At 32.2% G+C, this 23,289-nt stretch overlaps 2 protein-coding genes across 5 annotated transcripts; both read left to right on the top strand.

The window, feature by feature from the left end:
- Positions 1–495: 495 nt before the first annotated feature.
- On the top strand, positions 496–11,537 carry LOC105126813 (uncharacterized). The gene is made up of 11 exons (XM_011027809.1): positions 496–1,017; positions 1,198–1,332; positions 2,411–2,414; positions 2,636–3,259; positions 4,140–4,289; positions 4,448–4,621; positions 8,542–8,664; positions 9,542–9,643; positions 9,740–9,934; positions 10,073–10,431; positions 10,651–11,537. Exons 1-11 carry the CDS (start codon positions 664–666, stop codon positions 11,425–11,427), a joined length of 2,997 nt encoding a protein of 998 aa, XP_011026111.1. The 5' UTR covers positions 496–663; the 3' UTR covers positions 11,428–11,537.
- Positions 11,538–14,967: 3,430 nt separating this feature from the next.
- Positions 14,968–19,904, top strand: LOC105126811 (protein TIFY 4B-like). 4 transcript variants are annotated; one of them, XM_011027803.1, is made up of 9 exons: positions 14,968–15,293; positions 15,394–15,530; positions 15,667–15,842; positions 16,916–16,973; positions 17,086–17,248; positions 17,474–17,539; positions 18,350–18,407; positions 18,507–18,718; positions 19,451–19,904. In XM_011027803.1, the coding sequence occupies exons 1-9, from the start codon at positions 15,176–15,178 to the stop codon at positions 19,465–19,467; spliced, it is 1,005 nt and encodes a 334-aa protein (XP_011026105.1). In that variant the 5' UTR covers positions 14,968–15,175; the 3' UTR covers positions 19,468–19,904. The 4 variants fall into 4 exon arrangements, with proteins under 4 accessions (XP_011026105.1, XP_011026104.1, XP_011026106.1 ...); XM_011027802.1 differs by having other exon boundaries at positions 16,916–17,006; XM_011027804.1 differs by lacking the exon at positions 19,451–19,904 and having other exon boundaries at positions 16,916–17,006; positions 18,501–18,593.
- The last annotated feature ends 3,385 nt before the right edge of the window (positions 19,905–23,289 follow it).

Here is a 23,289-nt window from a genome sequence, read left to right as displayed (position 1 = left end):
GGGGGGAACAACACGTACTAATGGGTTAGAACCAGTTATGTAACAGTAAAAGCCAGGGATCTCATATATATATTATTTGCTTTCTTTTAGAAAAGCGAAATATCCCTTTGAGCACACCTCATTGGTCTATTTTGGAAAAGCTAGGGACTTGAGTTATACTACTGCTGTTGGAAATTAACCTTGAGATCGAAAAGCGATTCACGGGAGGAAGTTTAGGAAACTTGAAGCCCTCATGCAAGTATATATATGATGGTGCTTTTTTCTGACAAATTAAAGAGATTCGGCCACCTAGTTAGCTGGAGGGAAATTAACTTCTTGGAAGATAAAATAATTTACAAACAAACAGCTAATATTAAAATTCACTTCTCATGATTACTAGTGAGGAGAATAATAACAATAGTGAGTGGTTGCTATGATTTGCCTAATCCATACTATATTAGTCGAGCATGAAAAATCTTATTCATGTAATTATATTGTTTTGTTAATTTAGAGAATAAGCTTCCTCCATTCGTCTATAAATAGCCTCCCTGTTGTCCCTGATCTCAACACTTGACTCTCTAACTCTGTAGGCATTCATCGTTGCATGGTTTACTCGAACCACAAAACAATCCATTTACATTTCCACTTGAGAACACACACCCATACCTGGCCAGAAAATAAAACATGATCCATCCATCTTCTTCAAACCCAACCCCTCAGGTGGAAGATGAGAAGACGGTTTATCTACCTGTTTTCGAAGTGGGGAACTATGAAGCATGGAGCAAGAAGATGGTAGATGTATTAACTTCACAGCAATTGTGGGATATAGTGCTATCGGGGTATGAGCGACCTAAAGATAACTGTGAACTCGCAAAATGGAAAAATAGTGAGAAAGATGAATATCGTGAAGCTCAGAACAAGAACGCAAAAGCCTGGATGTTAATTCATCAAGCAGTTGGCGTGGAGATAATGGCCAAAGTGTTTGCTTCTGACGACTCCACTGAGAAAATTACTCGCATATCAAAAAAATTCGATAAGGTAATGTCCCCGAAAGCATCCAACTTACGTGGAAATGTTCTTAATTGAATCCCTCTCATCGTTTTAGTTTCTAAAACTCTCTACCAGTACCAGTGCTGCTCTCTCTTTCTCTCTATACTCCCGCATACAACCTCGTCAAGTAATAAGTGCAGCATTTTTTATTTTATTTTTTCTTAACAGAAGCGTTACGCGGACAAGCCGAACATGGAACTGATTGGAGAACTGATTGGAGAAGTACTCAGAGAGCCACATATGGTGGAAGTAGAAGCAACGGCACACGATTTTTGGGAGATGTTGAAGACTTACTCAGACAAGGTAATTGCTTGCTCCTACACTGTCACGTATTAATTTAATAGTTCAATACTTTTTTTTCCTTTACTAATAATACTATATAAATAAATGGCACATTAATTTAAATCTTCAAACAATTTAGGATCGTAGTTGGGTTCTTTTCATGCTTTAAATTTTCAAACTTTTGGTCCCTACATGACTTGCACAGACCTTCGAGGCCTACAGAGCAAACAGGCAGAGCATCGATATAGAAAAATAGAGGCTTTTTTATTCATTGTAGAGTAGCAATGGTATAACTCACAACACATCCAGGCACCTCGAAGGACAATCTCATGGAAATTATAGTAATTGAGTGGTGTATTCAAAGTAATTTTTATTTAAAAATATATTGAAATAATATTTATTTTATTTTTAAAAAATTATTTTTAATATTATCACATTAAAATAATATAAAAATATTTATATAAAAAATAATTTTATACAAAAAAAATTTAATTTTTTTAATTTATAATTTAAACCGTTTTCTCAAAATCTCCTTCTCGCTTCGGTATCCAAGACCCCAAGTATTTTACATTCAAGGGCAAAGAAAACATGTAGGGGCCTTTGTGGGTGCCTTAGCCCAGTGGATCTCTCGGGTTATTTTTGTTGGCTCGGGAGATCGCATTGGCGTCTACCTGGATAGTCTTTTTATATTCGCGTGTTCTCAAGCGGTTTAGAAAAATAAAGTTAAAGATACGAATAGAAATGATAATTATACATATAACAAAAAATGGTGTTTTCGTTTATAATTGTAAATTTTGCAAGGATTTTACTTACTATTGCCGTGGTGAAATTTTAATTTTTAATTTTTTTATAAAAAACAAGTTTTTTTATAAATTTTAATTCCTCATTATAATTGATATTTTTATCATTTCATACATGGCATCTTTATTACAATTTTTCTCTTTAACTTTATTTTTTTAGTTTTTACTTCTTTTTCTTTATACTTTTTATTTGAAATAAAATATTTTTTTATTTTTTATACTTCGAATCTTTATTTTTTAACGTGATAGTGGGAGTTAAGCCTTTTAAGAGAGAATTTCATTACCCATGACATATATAGCACAATCATTATTCACAGCGTAAATATTTATTTTTCAGTTTTTTTAATAATCGGTGGAGTCTAATGCAGAGCCGATATTACAACATACGAATGTATTTATGTATTTATGTGTGTCTATATATATAAACACAATTTTGATAAAGAAAACAAAGTTGTACCTTTTTTTGCCATACCGTGAAAATAGTTTGAAACTCAGCTTCTGTAAGCATTAATTCTGGTTGTGGCAGGAAAATCAGAAGACAACGCCTGAAGAATCTAAAACCGTAGAGGTAAAGACGAGCCTCATGGATCTTTATCTAGAGGAGACCACCAGATCGAGCTTGTTTGTATATGCCATGAGCGATGGCTGGGACGAAGTGACTGAGATCTATACAAGAAAATCAGTAGCTCACTGTGCAAAAATCACCAATTCAGGCGACACGGCGTTACACATAGCAGTTATTGGTGGCAAAGAAACAACAGTGGAGCAACTAGTAAGCCTAATGTCCTTGAAAGAAGCCGCTAAGGCTCTACGAGTAAAAAATGAACGGGGATATACACCTCTCCATCTGGCTGCTTTTGTGGGGAACGCCTCGTTGTGTGATTGCCTTGCTCGTAAAATTTATTCGGACGAGGATTTTCGGAATTCATCAGGAAACGAGTCATCAGAGAAGATAGAAGCCGGGTATGACATATTAAGCGAACGTAACAAGGAAAATGAGACCCCATTGTTCTTGGCTGCTGTCATGGGTAAAACAGATGCCTTTCTATGTTTACACGGTTATGTTCTTCCCAGATACCGCAAATCATATTACAGAGGGAATAAGGGCGATACCATTCTCCACGTCGCCATCTCTGGAGAATATTTCGGTGAGAATATTTGGATATTAACAAAAATTAAAGCTTATATGTTTTTAACTGTGCATAAAATTATTGTTTATGCTCTCATAAATCACTATAAATTAGAGCTTCAAGTATTGATTTTTTATTTTTTTTTAATTTTATCATCAAACTTTTTCTCTTTACAATTAAGCTAAAATTAGCACCCAATTACATATTTTTTTCAAGGAAGGTTAAATTAAAAGATAACGGACTAAAGTGAAAAAACAAGGGTAATATAGATAGAGCTTTCAACTTTATTTGTAAAGTACATTTTAGTCTCTTAACTTTTTTTGTTAGAAGGTGATCGGTCCTTAACTTTATTTTTTAAAAAAAATATTTGTGTCAAATTTTTTTTATTATAGATTTTTCAGTTTATTTTTTATGGGAGAAGAGAGAGAAGTCGCTAAATTTTAGCGAAGAGAAAAAAAGCTCTTCATTAGTGGCAATTTCGACCACCAAACATTTTAAAATTGGTGTCAACGGGTTTCTTTAGGTGAGAGTAATCTTATGATGGTTGTTTTAAACTTTAATGTAGCCTAAAAAATCAGATTTATGTCAAGGATGCAATATTTTTTCCTGTTTGATTTAGTGTTTTGGACTGTTTTTTTGGTTTAATGGGTTGATAGGTTGGTTTTTTGGTGTTTGTAAGGTGTTTTGTAGTTAAAATAATTATTCCTCTTTTTTTTAGGTTAAAAAATTGGTCCAGACCGTGTGTTGCATGGGACACCAATTTAATACTTACTATACCATAATAATAATAATATAAAGGTAGAAATTCTTCTGTGAATATACATGCATACATACATATATGAATTTTTTATACAATAACATGATTCATATCGAAATCTTAATTAAAATTGATGTGCAGATCTAGCATTCCAAATAATTCATTTGGATTCAGAACTTGTTAACTTGGTAAATGAAAGAGGAATATCTCCACTCCATTGTTTAGCAAGTAGACATATGGCCTTCAAAAGTGGCTTCCACCTTTATCCTTACTACAACATCATATACTACTGTAAGTATAAATTTAAGGTTTGAATTTCATATATATGCTCACTTTCTGGAAACATACATTAGCTCTTAGTAAGCTGCTATCCATTTTAAGAAAATGATCAAACTCTTTTAGGATATTAGGAAAAAAAAAAGTTTTACTGTGCAATTATGTTTTGAAAGGTACAATTGTTGATCAACTAAAGAAGAAAAAAGATAAGGACAAAGGATATAGAGAGCAATCTAGCTCTACAGATCAGCCATCCCACAACAGGAACAATAATCATTGTCCAGACAACTATGAGACATGTTTTCACTTCTTTACATCAATGTACAGGGCTTTTATTTGCACAACAGGTACGTATATGTGTGGGTATATAATTTATGATTTTTCATTTATGACACTCCCTTTAAATGAATTCGAACTCCGCACAATTTTTACACGAGTTTTAAGCTTATTTATTTTTAAGGTGTTTGAGAGTGTGGTAAAAAATAATTTTTAAAGTATTTTTTGCTTGGAAATACATTAAAATAATATCTTTTTATTTTTTAAAATGTATTTTTATCAGCGTATCAAAATGATCTAAAAAACACTAAAAATACTAATTTGAACAAAGAAAAATTAAATTTTGAAGTAAAACAGGTTTAAGCTCAATACCAAATAACCCTAAATAAATGCATGAAATTCAATTGTGTTTTTTTAATAGATACCCATAAGAATCATAAAAAAAAGAAATGTTTTTAGTACAATTATACTTTTATATATCATTTATTTTATTCCAAATCTTGTGTTAATAAAAAAAATACTAAAATTGCTATTAAAATTACTATGCACACGAATACAATCCACTATATATTATAACAATGGATTATATGACACTTTTTCTGATGGATAATGATTTCAATGATAGCTACAAATGTAATTGAATATGTGCTATGATGATGAGTTTAAAATATTTGGTTTTTTCTTAGGCTTTGGTGGCTCTGTCCATAGCTTGCTACGAGGTGATTGTTGAATGTAATGATACCTTTTTGTTTTCGTGTCTTTTGACATGTGAATTGCTTGAACAAAAAAAAAACTAAAGTTGCTATTAAAATTACTATGCACAAAGATACAATCCACTGTGGATTGTAATAGTGGATTGCATGATATTTTTTCTAATGTATAATGATTTTAATGGGAGCCGCAGAGGTAATTGAATTTGTATAGTGATGGTGGGTTGAAAATGTTTGTCTCTTGGGCATTGGTGGTTATGTCCCTAGCTTGCTACAAGGTGACTATTGGATGGGATGACACCCTTTTATCTTCGTGTCTTTTGAAATGTGGATTGCTTGATGTGTTGGTTATCACAATTGATTGCCATTTGACCTTTATTTTGTTTTCAGTTTTTGTTGCTTTATGGGCATTTTTTCACACTGGCCATTTTAGTGTTTTTTTTTTTGCAACTTTTCATTTGTGCTTCTAGTTCTAGTATTTTTATTTTTCTTGTCATGTTGCCCACATTTTGTTTCTTCTATGTTACCATTAGTTGCATATTTGCTCCATAATTGATGTCTTTTTGTTATGTTATATGGGTTATGTTCTTTGTTTACTTGGGTTGCACTATTCTTGTTCTATTTTGTGTTATTTGTTGTTGTTGCTTTTGTTTTATTGGAAGATTTCTTGAATACTACTCTTTTCTGGTTTGATCTTCCATCATTGGTGTTGGGGAGTCCATATATTTATGTTGATAGGATTTGTTAGTTGCGTTTGCATGGAAATACTTAGTCTATCTCATTTTTCTCCTCACTTTTGATTGTTATTTTTGTTTTAACATTTATCTTTTTATTGCCATCACCCTTTTCTTTAGAAAAATATTAATCCTTTGTTATCATTTTTTTATATTTCAGCGTGATTAATTGTTTAAATATCTATTGTACAAGGCTTTCATTATGCTTATTTCTATACTTGCATATTATACCATGTTAACATGTTTGTTGGTTGATGCCTCTCTATATGTGGTGTTTTTAATATTGTTTATTCAGGAGTGAATAGAATTTACAGTCTTCATCCTTAATTAGAATTTTTTCTCTTACATTTAAACACGTGTATTTGCTTTTTGTTTGTTGAGTTTTTTCTTGCATTCTATTTTGTATTGTTGTTATTTCTATGCAAAGGTTTAAAATCACTTGCATTGTTATTGATGAAGAATATGTTATTGATTTCATGTTGGTTGGTAAGATAGCCAAAAATTTCTTTAGGTTGTTTGCACACAACTATATCTACGATAAGCAATTTACTAACCCAAGCATTGTCACACCTTTAATGATAGCTAAATTGTACAAAAACTAGATTTTTCAGCAATATTTTGGTGCTTTTAGAGTTGAGACCAATTGATGCAAAATAATTGCAACAAACATATTTAACAATAGTAACACCAACGATACTAATATGCATTCTCGCCCTTCATGCTCATTGGTAAAAAGCATACCACAAAACAATCACAACTACTTTTTCTTTAGAAACTCCCTCATCTGAATCATCAAGTATTGGTGATATCTTTATCCTTAAAACTATAAGAAAACTTGAATTTACTGACTTAGGGAGCATAACATAGGTTTAAACACTCAAACATAACTTCATTATGTTACCATTGAATTCTTGAATGTTGTTTAAGATTTCTCAATTGCATTCATAATCCTTTTTCCACCAAGTTGTTTATGATTTGCTTTATTATAACCAAGTTGGTGCATCTTACACTGATGAGCCTATTATCGATGAAGAAATCAACATCCAAGATTTAGCTCCAAATACTTAAGAACAATCTCTTCATGCAAAAAAAGGTAACGAGACTTGGTGCCATCCAGCACTTAGGTTCATCTCTTTTTCAACTTTATTATCTTCCTTATATTGTTGTTTATCACTGCAAAGAATTACTCTTTCATTTGCATTTTTTAATTGGTTCATGGTTTATGCTTTTTATGATACTCTTGTAAATCTTCTCTTTTAATTTGCACACAAATTATTGTTAACCATAATGTGCTCTAACTTTGCTCAACTTTGCTTACTTTTCTAGACATTAAGAGCTTATGACTTAACCTTTTTTAAAAAAATAATTTTCCTTTCCATCTTTATAATTTTTCATTTGCCTTCCCATAAAGCTTATTTTGCTGTAACACCTCTTTTTTATTATTGTCTACTTACATACTCATATACTTTCCAGTATCTCTTGCATTTAAAAACTTCGATCTTGCATGTTATTTTTTTTACATGGGTTGTTAAACCATAGATACTAGTTATGTTCCACCTTCTGTTACTACTTGTCATGCTCCAACTTTTTTGGTTTACTTCATGACATTTAAAAAACTCATAGAAACAACGGTGCATGGCTATTTTGATTCTGTCATACACTTTTCATTGTTTGTGCATAAGTTATGTATGTAGCCTCTCCCTACTATTAAATTCAAAATTAGTTAAGTTTTGTTTTAAACTGTTATTTATATGCACGCACCATTCTTTACACTTTAACATGTTCTTAGTCAGGTTACAACTTAGAAAATTACAAGAAAAAATGCCATCCTCTTAGCCAGGTTACAAGTTAGAATATTACAAAAAAAAAAAACATTAATAAGATCCTACGACAATGCGCGGGTACCTCATCTAGTTATTTTGCTATTACTGATATTTCCTTTATATATTTATTTTTGTTAATGTGTTACCTTTTCTTTTAGAAATTTGTTAATAACTATTGAATGACACTTTCATTCAAAATTTTACCTAGAACACTGAACACATGTAATTAGTTAATTTTAGTTCTTGTTTGATATTGTGTTTTTACTTGTGTTTGAGTGTGTTTAAAAAACATGTTTGATTTGATTTTTTAAAATATTTTTTGATATTTTATTGTGTTAATGTAAAAAAATATATTTTAATGCATTTTCAAATAAAATACACTTTTAAAAAATACTTTGTATGACAACATCAGACATGCACTTAGTTATAAACTTATCCAGAATAAAATAATATATAATAGTCTTATAAGTAAAAATAAAAAATCAAAGCCTAAATTGAAAAACAAAACCGATGAAAGATTTGAAAGACCAACCATGGGTTAAATCCAATCTAAAACAAAAATGGAATATTGAACCATAGTTTTGCCCATATTTCATCTTCTTGTTTCCCCTTTTTGTTACACAATGGGAAGGGCTAAGGGGAGGAGGAATTAATAGGAATTTATCCATACATTGCGACATTATTTGACATCGATTTGCTCTTAAATGTTGTAAACAAATTTTAGGTATACAACAAGTGAATCAAGGAGAACTCCTGCCAACTACATCTCAGGCATCCCATGATACTAACAATTCCCTGTCTCCAATCAAGAATTTAAGTTCGTGGCTGAAGAAAGTTTTGGGAGCAGGTAAGCACGTAAAAGCATCTTCTTGTACCAATTGTATACTTAACGCTACATGCGTGTGTATTAAAGTAGAAGCTAGCTATTTATTTCAAAACCCAATTCTTCATCATTTGAAGAAATAATTAGGAGAATTAATCTTTTATATATAATTAGTTATATTACATCATTTCTCAATCATATTCTTCAATTTGACATGTAGTGACTTAATTGAAATGGAATCATTTAAATTCTAAATTGCATTTACAAAACAAAGTACAAGGGCTAGAAAACTCTAGAACAAGGACTATGGGGACCAAAATAAAATTTCTCAAAAATTTGAGGGCCCAAATCTATATTGATAAAATGGTTCGTGTTATCGATATTAAAAAAAAATAGCAAAAAAATTAAAAAATATAATTTTTTTCAAAAATACTTTTAACATGCATATAAACTATCATATGTTGAGTGCTTGAGTGCTTTACCTTTAATTAACTGAAATAATTGTTGAAAAGGCATATTAAAGAATACAGACAAAGTAATGGTTATAAACTATCATATGTTGAGTGCTTGACCTTTAATGTTAACTGAAATAATTGTTGAAAAGGCATACTAAAGAATACAAACAAAGTAATGGTTATAACTGATTGATTCTGATAAGGGTATATTGATGAGTGGTATAATATATAAGGACATATATTGACAGGTTTCCCAATTAATTATCGCAATTTTTGGAGTGAGACCAAATTAATTATCAGTTATTCTACTTTCTTGTAATATCAGTACGCCTGCTTTTAAATTTCTAATTACACCCCTGATCAGGGGTATATAATCCCCCCACTAATTTCTAGAATGTGTGTGTGTGTGTACGTGGTCGTGGGAAATTAATAAATGTATTGTGCAGATCAATCATCTAGAGAAGGCAGATTAGTTCCTCCAAATTATGATACTATCGTTGAATTATTGAAGCTTGGATCGAAAGCAATGTTGGTCATTCTTGGATTAGGTATGGTTCTCTCCATCATTTCATGAGTACAAATGATACCATATTGATTACGTGTGAGAAACTAGTACTAGTCAATCATGTTCTTGCATTTTCAAGGATCAATGGAGATGAGAAAGTTACAACTGAAGAAAAAGAAGCACACATGGTCTGTTCAGGTACTGAACGAGCTTCTTCGAGAGGATAAGTTGTACAAGTACGAGAGCAGTGAGATAAGTGGAGGGAGCCGCCCCAAGCTACGGTCTGCGTTTTCCGACTCCGATGCAATTAATCAGCTTGGAGGCAGTGGGAAAGGTTACATTTTATCCTTCATATATGATATATGGATCTTAGTAGATAAAAAATGAAAGACTATTAGCTCTTGAATGAAACAATGTTGAATCAGGTTAATATTAAAGAGCTATAACCTTGCGCTGTCACTGATATCATCAGGGGAGCCCGCATTTACTTCTAAACTGGAAAAGCCAGAGACACCCCTATTAATGGCGGCAAGGAATGGCATCACTGAAATCATGGAGAAAATCTTACATGATTTTCCTCACGCGATTCACGACATAGACACGCATAAGAAGAATGTGGTGCTGTTGGCAGTGCAATATAGGCAACCGCATGTTTATCAGTTTTTGCTAAAGAAAAGGAAGAAAAACGAGGAACTAGACAGGATCTTTCTCCAGGTTGATGACCATGGAAATAGCGCAAGGCATCTTGCAGCTGCCACGATTGGAGATTATAAGCCTTGGCGCATTCCAGGAGCTGCTTTACAATTGCAATGGGAAATCAAATGGTATAAGGTATGACACAAGCATGTATATATATATATATATATATATATATATATATATATAAAGACATGAACACGCTCATGAATTGACCCACTTTCTGTTACGCGAATTTCACCCAACTACAGTATGATCCACTAATGCATCAACCAATCAAATTGCTTTTGTTTTCAGAGAATAAATTCATTTTAAATAGCATTAAACTCTCTAGTTTATGCCCTTTGCTTGCAGTATGTTAAGAATTCCATGCCACAAAACTTTTTTCGTCGCCTTAACGATAGAAGCGAGACCCCGAAGGAAATATTCAACAAGTCACACCAAGAACTTGTTAGAAGTGGAGGCGCGTGGCTAACCAACACATCCCAATCCTGCTCAGTGGTGGCAGCCCTCATTGCCACTGTCGCCTTCGCAACATCAGCCAACGTCCCTGGCGGAAACGCGGAAAAAACTGGCACTCCAGTCTTCGAAAACCAGATTGCATTCAAAGTATTTGCTATCTCATCTCTCGTGGCTCTCTGCTTCTCAATCACTTCCGTGATCATGTTTCTTGCAATACTAACTTCAAGGTACGAAGCCAAGGATTTTCGCGAAGATTTGCCAACAAAAGTTTTGCTTGGCTTAACATCGTTGTTTGTGTCCATAGCTGCCATACTGGTATGTTTTTGTGCGGGGCATTTCTTCGTGCTTAGTGATGAACTGAAGTTCGCAGCTTTTCCGCTGTATGGAGTGACTTGCCTGCCGGTGACCTTTTTTGCTATAGCACAGTTTCCATTGTACATTGATCTCATAAAGGCTACATTGGCAACGGTGCCACAACGTAGGTACGCGGTGGTTACTGCTGAAAGGGACACTAATTCCTCTCCCAAAAGTGACGACTTAAATCAACCTTCAAGTCGCAAATGTCTACAGGATCAAGGAAATGGAGGCCAACCTTCAACAAAGCAATCAACTGGAGACAAAACTACTCCGAATCAAGAAACGAATCAAGGCACTCAAAGCATTACCTGATCCTCTATATATATTCACTTACCAAACCTTTATTGTTTGATTTATGGGTGCACATTGCTTGTTATTTCGGCCCTTTATTTTCTTTCAGGTTTGCATTTTACCTTTCTTGATTTTGAGTTTTTTTATGGTTTTGGATTTTTATCTGTTTAATTTCTTTGTTTGGATTTGATCAAAATTACCTATAATCTAGAACGCGAGAGGTTTTTACTGCAGGAGCTATCACTACTCATGCACACACAAAACACCGTGGATGCCCTGTTCATTTTTAATAATTCATTTTGATATTCAAAGTTTTATTTCAGGTGATGATCATAATTTAAGATTAATTACTTCCAATTTTTTAGTCAAGGGTGGAATTGTAAATATAGAGACTGCAATAAAAAAGATATCTAACATAAGTGGCGTGCTAAAAATTTCAAAAAAATTACATTTTGATTCTTTAACTTTAAAAATAACATAAATTATATGATTTTGATGTCTCCATTTTAGTATAAAAATTTATTTTTTTATTTTTAAATTCTTGATCAAGAGAGGAGAGAGAGAGATCATGCAAATTCTAATGGTGAAGATAAAAAAAAAATTATTGACACCGATTTAAACTACCAAAATGATCAATGTTTATGTAAAATGGTTCAATCTGGTAAGAGAAATTAATTTATATTAGATGTTTTTTTATCTTTAAAGTTCATGAAAAAAACATATATAAAGTCATTTTGATTTTTTGTTTATGGATGGTTTTTTGATTTTTTTGAGACCATGAATAAGTTTATCATAATTCCTAAAATGTTTTAGGTCAAGAATGGATTGAAAAATAAATTTTTGGATAAAAAAATTTAAATTTTAATTTTCAGCTACCACAGTGGTGTAATAGGTAAATCAGACAACGTGTTGTTTATCCTAATAGACAATGCATCATTTAATTCTATTTTTAAAAAAAGTTAAGGGTGGACGAAAATTGTAGAAAAAATAGGCTCAATCATGTGGGTCTAACAGGTTGACAGACCTAGCAGTGCTTGACCTTTACCCTTTTTTTTTCTAAATATTTTTTTATTTTTTAATTAATGCTTTTATTTCTAATTTTTTTATTATTTAGATTTAGATTAATACCTCTTTCTCTCTTTCATTTTGTTTAAAAAGTCTTTTTTAATAATAATTATTTTTTGTTGTGTATTTAAATTTTAAAGTGTTTTTCTGATTCATTTGTATTTTTTTTCATTTTTTATATAAATAAACTTTATTTTTAGAAAAAAATTAAGATAATACTTTTAATATGGGTAGTCTTGCATATTATTTTTTTCACCTTATATATATATTCAATTAACTTAATTTTTATCTTTATTTCTATTATCATTTACTTAAATAAAAAAATTATTTTAATAAATAAATTTAACAATATACAATTAAGTAAATATCTCGACTTTCAAGATTAAATATATTATCTTTTAATTATTATTTTTAGTTATTAGTTATGGTTTTTTCTTTATTAATACATATAATTTTTATTTATTTAATTTTATATAAAAAAACTATATATATATATATAATTTTTTTATTTATAAAAATATTTAACCTGCATCAATTTTAAATGTGTCTTGGGCTATTGTATATTTTGGGAAACGGACTTGTGATCGAACTTGTTTGTTTCTCGCTCTAACACGACCTTTAATTCCTTATGTCGGGCCACTAAAATCTTTAAATGTTATTGCAAGCTATGGGACATTGCTACCGAGGTTTGATCTAGAAAAACACTTAAATTTATCATGTATTTTTTTTAAGAAAAAATAAATTTACCTTCTAAACACCATTATTCATTACTCCCTTGGTAATCAGCATCTTTTAAAGAAATTAATCAAGCGTGCTTAATTGATAGAAAAGTAATTTTTAATTTGATTTATTTGAGGATATGATAACCTTATAAAAAACAAACAAAAATAAACCATGTATTTTATTTTCTATCTAATATAATATTGAAGGATGAAATAAAAAATAAAAAAAATAAAAGGTAAAAAACAAAAAATACATATCTAGTCAATGGGTAAACCCTGTCAAACTTATAAATCAGGTGACCTAGGTTGAGATGTCAAATTCGTGAATGGGGTCATGTTTTCTATTAAATTTAATAACCTTTTTTATAAAATCTTTTTTATTTAATTATATAATAAAAACAAATATGTGTAAAATTGAATATCAACCTTAAAATATACATTTATTTGAGGTTATGATAATTTTATAAAAAAATAAATCATGTATTTTATTTCCTAATCGATCCAATATTAAATGATGAAATAAAAAAAAATTAAAAAAATTAAAAATTAAAAACAAAAAATGCATATCCAATTGATAGGTAAAGCCATCAAACTTGTGAATTAAATAATCTAGGCAAGGACATCAAATTAGTGAATTAAGGCATAGTCTTTATTATGTCTAATAACTTTTTTTATAAACTCTATTTTATTTTTTAATATAATAAAAATAAATATCAATCATAAAATATATATTTATCTAAGACTATGATAATACTTTAAAAAATAAACAAAAATAAATTATTCAATCTATTTTTTAATCAATTTAACACTAAAAAATTAATTTTTAAAAATAATATTTATAAAAAATAAAAATAAAAACATATTCAGTCGATGGATAAACCCATCAAACTTGTAAATCGGGTAACTTAGGTTAGGACACCAAACTCATGAATCAGGTTATAGACTTCATTGGAATCATATTTTATTTTTTAAGAAACTATTTTTTATTTAACTATATAATATTAGAAATAAATGATCGAAAAATCAAACATCAATCCAATATTGAGATATATTTTAAAATTGTGATAACTTTACAGAAAGCAAAACAAAACTAATTATGAAACTAAATTCTCGATTAACCTAATATCTATAGATGAAATTGAAAAAAACAATTAAACTCATAATCATGTCAGCCAATTAAACATGTTCATGAATTTTATAAGGTTTAATAATATGATTTTTTTAAATTATTTTTTTAATTGTATAAAAAAAATAAACAATAACAAAATCAAGTTATATTAAAAAAATACAATCTACCAAACTTGTAAATTAAGATAACTTAAATTATTATAATAAGCCTGTAAATCATTTTAAACATATAAGAAGATACAATAAAAATAAATAAATTATAAAATTTAATTTGTAATTATTATAATATTAAAAAATAGAATAGATAAAAATAAAATTGAAAATAAAATTAATAACAAAAAATTTAAAAAAAAAAAGGAAAGGAAAAAAGAAGAAGCAATACGTAGTGCGTGGATAAAAAATAATTCCCCCTTTAATTTTAATGAATTAAAGATTCATCATAGATTTCCGCAAAAACAAATATGGTCGGAGTATAGTGAAAGGAACATTTTACTGCCGTAAGCATGCAATGGGTGGGGGCAATGTTAAAAAGGCTTACCATATTACGTGGCGACCTGGGGTTGCAGTACCATCCATCACACGAATAAATGATAAATTAAATCAAATTAAAATTAAAATTAAAATCTCCTTTAAAAATAAAGCTGGAAGGGTGAGATGCCGCGAGACCAAACGGACCCCCCTCTCCTCAACCTCCACGCACTCTCTCGCTCTCCTGCCCATTCCCCCCTTTAACCTTTTTCACCCTTAAAAGTACAACAGATTCACCAAAATGCCACTCAAAAGTGTAAAATCTCGTTAAATTCTCCATCCCTGCAAGCTCCGGTAACCGATCACCGGACCAGAAACCAAGCAACATGCAACCGGGAGAGACAGTTTCCCGGTCAGCTCTAGAAAAACCCCTTCACCAACTAACCGAAGATGACATTTCTCAGCTCACTCGCGAAGATTGCCGCCGTTACCTCAAAGAAAAAGGTCTTTCTAGCTTAAATATAGTAGTAGAGAGAGTCATGGTTTTTGCGTTTCATGTCTTTTTAATCTCTGTTGTTGGTGGTGGTGACCGTACAAAAAATAGGTATGAGAAGGCCGTCGTGGAACAAATCGCAGGCAATACAGCAAGTGATTTCACTCAAGACACTCCTAGAAACGACGCCGGAGACAGAATCTCCAAGGCGACGACTCTACATTCCCCCTCCTGATAACCCTCCGCGTGTGCGTTTCTCTACCGTCAAACCCTTCCTTTTTTTATTTCATTAGTTTATAAATGAAAAGTTAAAGACACCTTTATTTTATCTTTTTTTTTAATGTAGTTTTAATTTTAATTACAATATATAATATGTATTTGTAGGCCCCTGCAAATTCCTCTGTCTCGGCGAGTGGAGAAAGTGCCGATGCACCGATCTTGGTGTCAGCTGAGGAGTTAGTACCGTCCCGGCAACCCGATCCCCCGAATCCCGTTGTTCCCACTGATCCTCCGCCTCCGGTGTTTGTCGCTGCCACCGAAAATGATTCCGTTTCTCCAAGGTTGTTCCTTGTTTTGCATATGCTAGACATGCATAAGACAGCCTTTGTATCAGTACGAAATAAATTTTTTAATCCTTATTGTAGGTGAACTTGGTTTTGATTTTGTTGGTCAAGTTGGTGATTTCAAGGCGTGCACTTTTGACTCTAAATGTGAATAGTGTGTGATAGCTTTTGGGGGTGGGTGAGCATGTATTATTCTGGACCATGATGGTCGGTCAAAGACAGTGTTTCAGCCATTGACTTGTCTGGCTCCGATTCTGCTTGTTTCTTTTTGGTTATGCGTGGGATGTTTTATTTCATTTTTATTACAGTCGAGAGGAAAAATGTTGTTATGGATGTTTGTGTTTCAACTAAAGCTGAAAGCGTGATGATTCAAGTTGGTTTGATGTTTGAAAATTATTGGAACTTGGTGTCGTCTTCATCAGTTTTTCCATTTTTTAAGGTATCTTCTTCTGTGCATGTCATGTTCTTGTTAACAACCATTTCAGCAGAGGTGCTGAATTAACATGTGTGTGATTGCCACAAGATAAGGGGTGTGGAAGTTTGAGATATCAGTTAGAGAATATTCTGATTTCTGATTGGAATAGCAAGGGATTTGACTCTTTTACAAAATCTGCAGGCCTGCATATGCCATTATTTCTGCACATAATTTGTAGACAAATTTTTGCCAACATTGTAGGAGTATTTATTATCTAGCTTATGGATGTAATGATGTATCTTTTAGAAAATGCCCGTGCTGTCTAGGACTAAGAAGATCTTCTCAGTTGTCTTGTGTGGTATGTTGAAGGGATTTCCATGTTAATAATTATTATGCACTGTTAAAGTAATGTTAGGTGGCTTATCATACTTATACACACACATGAATTTTTTCGGAATTGTTCACTTTCATATCAGTGTAACTGAAGTATCTGTTGCACATTGGAAACATGAATAACGGAGATCTATCTGAAGTTTTGAAAATAAGTTTGTCATGCATCTGGAACGTGGCCATCTCTTGGATGACACCTCTCTTTGTAGCTGTGTAAACCAGTAATTGAAGTTCAGCAAGCTGAGAAAACTTTTTAATATGTCAGAACTACAGGGGCGGCAAAAGAATCAGCAGGACAGATGACAATTTTTTACTGTGGGAAGGTAAACGTCTATGATCATGTACCGAGAGATAAGGTGATGAAAGCTCTTTCTTTTCCGTATATGCTGGCAATGTCTATAAATTACGGTGGCTTTCTAAAGTGATTGTTTACAGGCACAATTAATAATGCATCTTGCTGCAAGCCCATTTGCTCCACCTCAGGAAGCTTCTTCAAACGTAATTCCAGCACTATGGCCTATTCCATGTCAATTAGAAACTCCAGGTGTCAAAGCAACTCCAAATTCCACTGTGGTGATCTTCCCAAACCTGCCAACAGGTTGGTTATCAAGTAGGATTAAGGTATTTTTTTGGATACTATAGATTACTGTTATCTTTGCAAGTCAAACCCTATGTAAGTCCAGTTTAATTTCCATACTTTTATTTCAGGGCTCCACACATGTGCACAAATTAAAGCTTTGTTTTGATACTATTGGGTAAATGGCAAACATTTTCATCCAGAAGCGCAGGCTTTATTAACTAGTTGTCTTGGTTTTATTGTAAGTGAAAGGCGCGGATGATGGTCGGCTTCCCCAGGAAGAAAGCAACATAGCTCGTGAAGACAACCTAGGTAAATGCTTATACTAATCAGCTCATGAAATATTCCTGTTTGTTTGATTGGAAACGTCCATCATGATGCCTTTTTTCACATGCTTCTATTCTTATATTGCTGCACTAAGCATCTTTTCATCATAATCTTGCCTTATTATGTGAATTAATTGTGATTGAAGCTTAGATTCCCTACCTAATTTCCATTTAAGTTGATTATAACACCATCTCATCATGCCAACATGGGGGTTGATTCTTCTTTCCATACACGCTGTTTAATACCATTCTATGCCAAATATAAACATATTAGGGCTTATTTCTTATGTTTGGGTCTTTTAGCAGTTGTCTAAGCAAGGTAGATTCTATTCATTTTCTCAGCAAGGTTCTTTTATTTATTGAATCTGTTTCTGAAAGTTATGGATGGAACCTGGTACTGGTTCTGTTTCCTTTTCAGCTACTTGGTAGCCCATGTAAATTTAGAATACACCTTTTGAATTCACTAAACTGATATGCTTTTTGGCTTGTCAATCTATTTTCTGGAATTTGTATTCAAATATGACTGAACAGCTGGAGGTACTTAAAAAAAAAATGGTGGGAAGGAAATGAGCTGAAGAGTGAATAGGATGGCAAACCTTTTCTTCATCTTGTCCTTAATTTTCTTCATAATATCTCATTTTTCATCTAGAGGAACAAACTGGATACAAGCAGGGAGAAATTAAATTCTCACAGATATTTAGTGATTATGACATTGCTCCATTTTCTTCCACTATGATAGGTCTCACTCTCTCTTCTTCATCTTCTTCCTTTTCTTTCTTTCCTTGAACTCTTTTAGAAGGCTCAACAAGCAGAAAAGCATCCTTGCAAAGATATTTAGAGAAGAAGAAAGACAGGTATCTTAAATCTTTAATACACTCTTCATTACAACAAAAGAAATGTACAAGTAGTGTGTTTTTCTTTGTTATTTGTCCCTCATACCCTGTTAGGTGAAGGTTAAAGAACAAGAGAAAGGTGGCAATGACTTCTGCTAGCGTAGACATCTACTTAAACCATCGGGTTGGAGATCAAATCTCAAATGATCATTGGAACCTAAATGATGCCTGCTCATCTCCCCAACCTAGACCTCCTCAAACGCCTAATAGATGCAACTCTATTGACAATTTAGCAAAAAATGGCAGCTTTTCAGCTGATCTTAATGAAAAAGGTGATGGAGGTTTATCTTCTTGTCTTGACTTTTGATATTAGTTCCAAATGGAGTTAGTACATGGTGCTTATGCTTGGAATATTGAAGATCAGTTTTTTTTTTTTTTTTTGAAAATACAAAAATCGTATCAACAGGAAACATAACAAAAAATGTCATATGAAACATAAATATCTCCCTCGACTCTTTGTGTTGAACAGCAAATGTTCTCTGCCGTGTTCTGATTACCAGTCTGAAACTGCACTGCCAATCAAAACTTTATGAAAATATGACGTGCACAGTTCCTGTTAAATTATTAGGTCACTCCTGTTATGTTATCTTTTCATTCAAAGATGTGAAATTCTTCTGGGGAGATATCATGCTTGATGCAGAGTCTGTTTTGAACAATCTCACTGTAACTTCACTCGAGTAATCTCAAAAAATGCCCTTTGTTAACTATGACGTCTTATTCCAGGATATGCACAAAAGCGTTTATTGCAGTTCAGCTTGTGGTTCTTTACTGAAAGTGCAGAATGGAAGAGTGCAGCACATTGTTGAATGTTATTGAAAATACATGTTAACCGACAAACAAGAAAGAATTGTGAAAGCTTGGACGCACAATTCTTTTTCTTGGACTGGCATTACACTATGGATAATTGATTTTTTTTTTTTATAGTGCATTCTTAATGTGAAATAATTGCACTGAGATTGATTCATAAACTATTTGACTCATGATTTCTGATCTTGGCGTTGCAGATGCCCCGGAAATCTGAATGTGTGGAGGATGAATGTGTTATGCAGCGCGACCCATTTTGATATTAATCAAGGCAGTAGAGTTTAGCTCACTTGGAAGAGTTTGTACTGTAAGGTATAAAGTTTGTTGTAGTAGTTGCGGCCATTTTTAAGTTATTAATGAGGAAACAAATTCGAAGTGAAGATCTATCAACACCTCTCCACCCTTTGCGTGTATCCCTCTCTATGTTAAACGATCATGTGGTTGAAGAAGGGCAACGATAGTGTGGTTGCGTGAGGGAGTGTTTAGGATTAGACTATGGAAGAAGTTTTTAAAATTATTTTTCACATAAAAATATATCAAAATAACAGGGGATTAGTTGCTGTGTATAAGCCTGCAAGTCTAGATAAGCAGACACCATGAGATCTGACAAGATACATGACATGAAATATGAAATGATACCCACGAATCTCAATCTGGTCCTGATAATTAGATTACGGCTGCCTCTGTTTTTTATCTTATTGGTTTTTGTGATTGCCGTGAAATATCAAAATATTTTGCATTGTAGGGTTTGTTTAAAAATTAAGTTTAAAATGATGTTTTTATATTATTTCTTAATAGAATTTTGTAAAATTTTGTTTGTTTGTGTTTGGTTTTTTTGAAAAAATTGAATTTATTTATTTATTTTAAATTAATATATTTTTAATGTTTTTATATTATTTTGATGGATCAATGTTAAAAATAATTTTTAAAAAATAAAAAATATTATTTTAATATATTTTCAAATAAAAATTACTACTAAATATTTTATGCTTGTATTTATTATATATAAATTTCAATTATAATTTTTATGCATTATATATTTTTTTAACTTATTATTTTTAAATCACAACCATAAAACCTACCCAATACACTCTGCATCCATGAAAGCATTGGCTTTAGAGCCATGAAGGGAGGCACGAAACTGAGACATCAGGTCTGCCCAGATAATCTTGAAGTAAGATTTTGAGTGGCTCTGCATCGGACCTGTGAATGACACGGAGGCAGGGCATTAGAGTAAGTGAAAGGTGTCTGATGTTCAACAAACGTAATTAGATTGGCGACAGTATGGCCTTGTGATTGAAAACGATATAGACTTTTGGATGTTTGCTGGCGTCCGCGTCCGTCCTAGCTGAGATCACTAAAGGCCGGCGAATCTGAACCCACCACGCACTTCCCTTGTCTAAATTTCAACCACGGTGGAAAATCCAGGGTAATTCCTCGGTGATGATGCCCCACAACAATTTCATATTCCTGCACCCTGGCTTTTAGCCCTTTTTCCATGGATTCCTGGTCTCTTTTTTCCCTGCTTAACACTTCCAGACGCGTGACGCTCAGCAGTAACAGCGTCATTTCGTTCATGTTCATGTTTGGTGGGGGTGAAAGGGGCTATTTTTTAGAATGTTTTATTGTTTAGAATATATTAGAGTATTTCTTTTATTGCTCGTCAAAATAAGTAAAAAGTTATTAATTTAATTTTTTTAAAATAAAGATATGGTCAAATGCACTTCCAGACAGTGCCTAGCTGTCATAAATGGTGTGGGTCAATTATTTTCCTTAAAAGCTGTCCCATTGGTGGTGTTATTAGCATTTTGAATTTTTTGTGCGCGTCATTTCCTTACCAACCCACTACAGTCCCTCTCCTCACTAGGGTGTGTTTGTTTGTGTTTAAAGGCCATCCATTTGATATTTCACACCCTTTTGTCTCTCCCATCATCAGGTGGAATTCCAGGCATCATCACTGTATGGTTTGATTGTTCAGTGTTTATTTTCGTAGTTAAATTGTGCCTTTTTAAATAATTTTTTTTTTATTTTAGTATTGTTTTGATGTTTTTGTATTAAAACTTTAATAAAAAATATTATATATATATATATTAAAAAAAAAACACAATACAAACCGCAGAAGTTGCATCGAAGATAAGGTAGCGAAGCTTGTAGCTCTTCTCGGTTTTTATTTTTAAGCTAAAATCGTTTTGCTTTGAGTAAATTATGATTAAAATACGTCATCACTTTCACAATCTCACGAGAGGGAAACCCCACTGTAGAAAAAAACAAAAGCAAGAGTGGATATTGTACAGAAGACCTGGACTCGAATGCTCCCCGGTGAACCCACAAGCCTCGGAGCACGACTGGAGTTAGGCAGAAGGCACTCGACGGTCTAATACCAGCAAGAGAGGGAGGGACACTGCTGTTATCTAACTTAAATATTATGAAGATTTTTCTTCTCTTTTTTTTTAAAGAGGCGTAAACGCTGCGCATTTGCTGGTGCTGATTGCACAGCAAGGAGGAGCATGTGGTGCTGATTATTTATTAGTTGCAATGGGATTGTTCAATGGAGGCCGCTCAAACGTGCGTTCACAAGTAGCTAGCTATAGACAACTGTATTGTGCTGTAGCTACATCCTCTGCTGGCCATTGATGGTGGAGAGATGTATTTATTGTTCTGTATCTTCTGCATGTCTTGCCATTTATTTTTGTGTGCAAAATATTAAAATAATGGTTTTTACGATGTGAGGGCCTCCTCCGGCGTTGTGAGGGGCGGCGCATTGAGATAGATACTCATGATGTAGGGGCGCGTATCCATAATGGATTGGCATTATGGTGTCGGTTGATTTTTTTCTTATCTCTGGCAAACACAAAACTGTGCTGTTATTTGTTTTTTACATCCAACTAGTTTTTATTCATTTAATTTCTATTTTTTTTTAGTTTTTTACTTCTTTTTTTTTTCTCTACAATTTAGTTTCTGTTTTATTTAAATCTTTTTCTTTTAATGTTTTATAGCCTATAATTCTACTTTTTTTTTAGAATTTGTTTTTTATAAAATTAATTCATAATAAAAATCACAAGATTTATAAATTAATACAAATAACTTCCATACTCTTTTTAAATTTAATGTTTTTCAATCTTATCTTTTAAAATTTAATTTATTAAAAATTATTTTTTATATTTTTATATTTGTGAAGTTATCCCAATTTTATATCTAAGATAGCATGGCTAAAAGATAAATATTGATTTAGATTTTTTTTATTTTTTTAGTTTTAATTTTTAATATTAAATTATTTAATAATTAAATTTTTATTTTATTTAATTTAGATTTTATAAAGTTATTTTAATACCATGTGAAAAGTTTGAGATGTCAATTGTATATATATATTAACTTTTTTTCTTGTCAATTTTTACCTATTATTATTTATTGTTATTATTGATTTTTTTATATTATCAAAATTATACAAATTTATTTAACTAAGTGAAGGGGTGTCATTTTTTATTTATTCGGAAACGGCCGCGCAGCCTTATGATTATTATTATTATTATTTACAGTAGAAAAGATTAGGATCCGCTAGCAACCAGACGCGTGCCAACAATCTAGTGGTAATATGAGGATTTAATGAAGCCGGGAATGCTGGCTGCCTTAGCAGCATTTTGAATCATAAGGCTAGAGGATATCATCATGATAGAATGAATACTCGTTCTTTGGTCCAGTGTCATTACCTCAGAGAATATTTCCTCTCTGTCTCTACTTAATCTCTACTTACCATAACTTAATCCCAATAAATTCAAAAGGACCCCACAATCACAGAACAATCCCATCTACAAGATGCCAAGGATTTTGTTTTCTAGCAGCATGCCTTTCTCGCTTCACAGTCCTCACAATAATAATACTAATAGTAATAATATTTCCTTTACGATACGACGTCGGTTCACTCTCAGCTAGTATATCACGATTTTACCCTCGCTTCCACGCAATTATGTTTTCTGGATTCTTAGATTTTCCCGTTAGTTTTTGTGCCTCGAAGTCCAACCAAACTACAAATATTTCTCTA

The sequence above is a fragment of the Populus euphratica genome, unplaced genomic scaffold, assembly GCF_000495115.2.
Source record: "Populus euphratica unplaced genomic scaffold, PopEup_1.0 scaffold30.1, whole genome shotgun sequence".
NCBI lineage: Eukaryota > Viridiplantae > Streptophyta > Magnoliopsida > Malpighiales > Salicaceae > Populus > Populus euphratica.
Note: the sequence above shows the minus strand (reverse complement) of the source record. Positions and strands in the feature narration are given on the sequence as shown.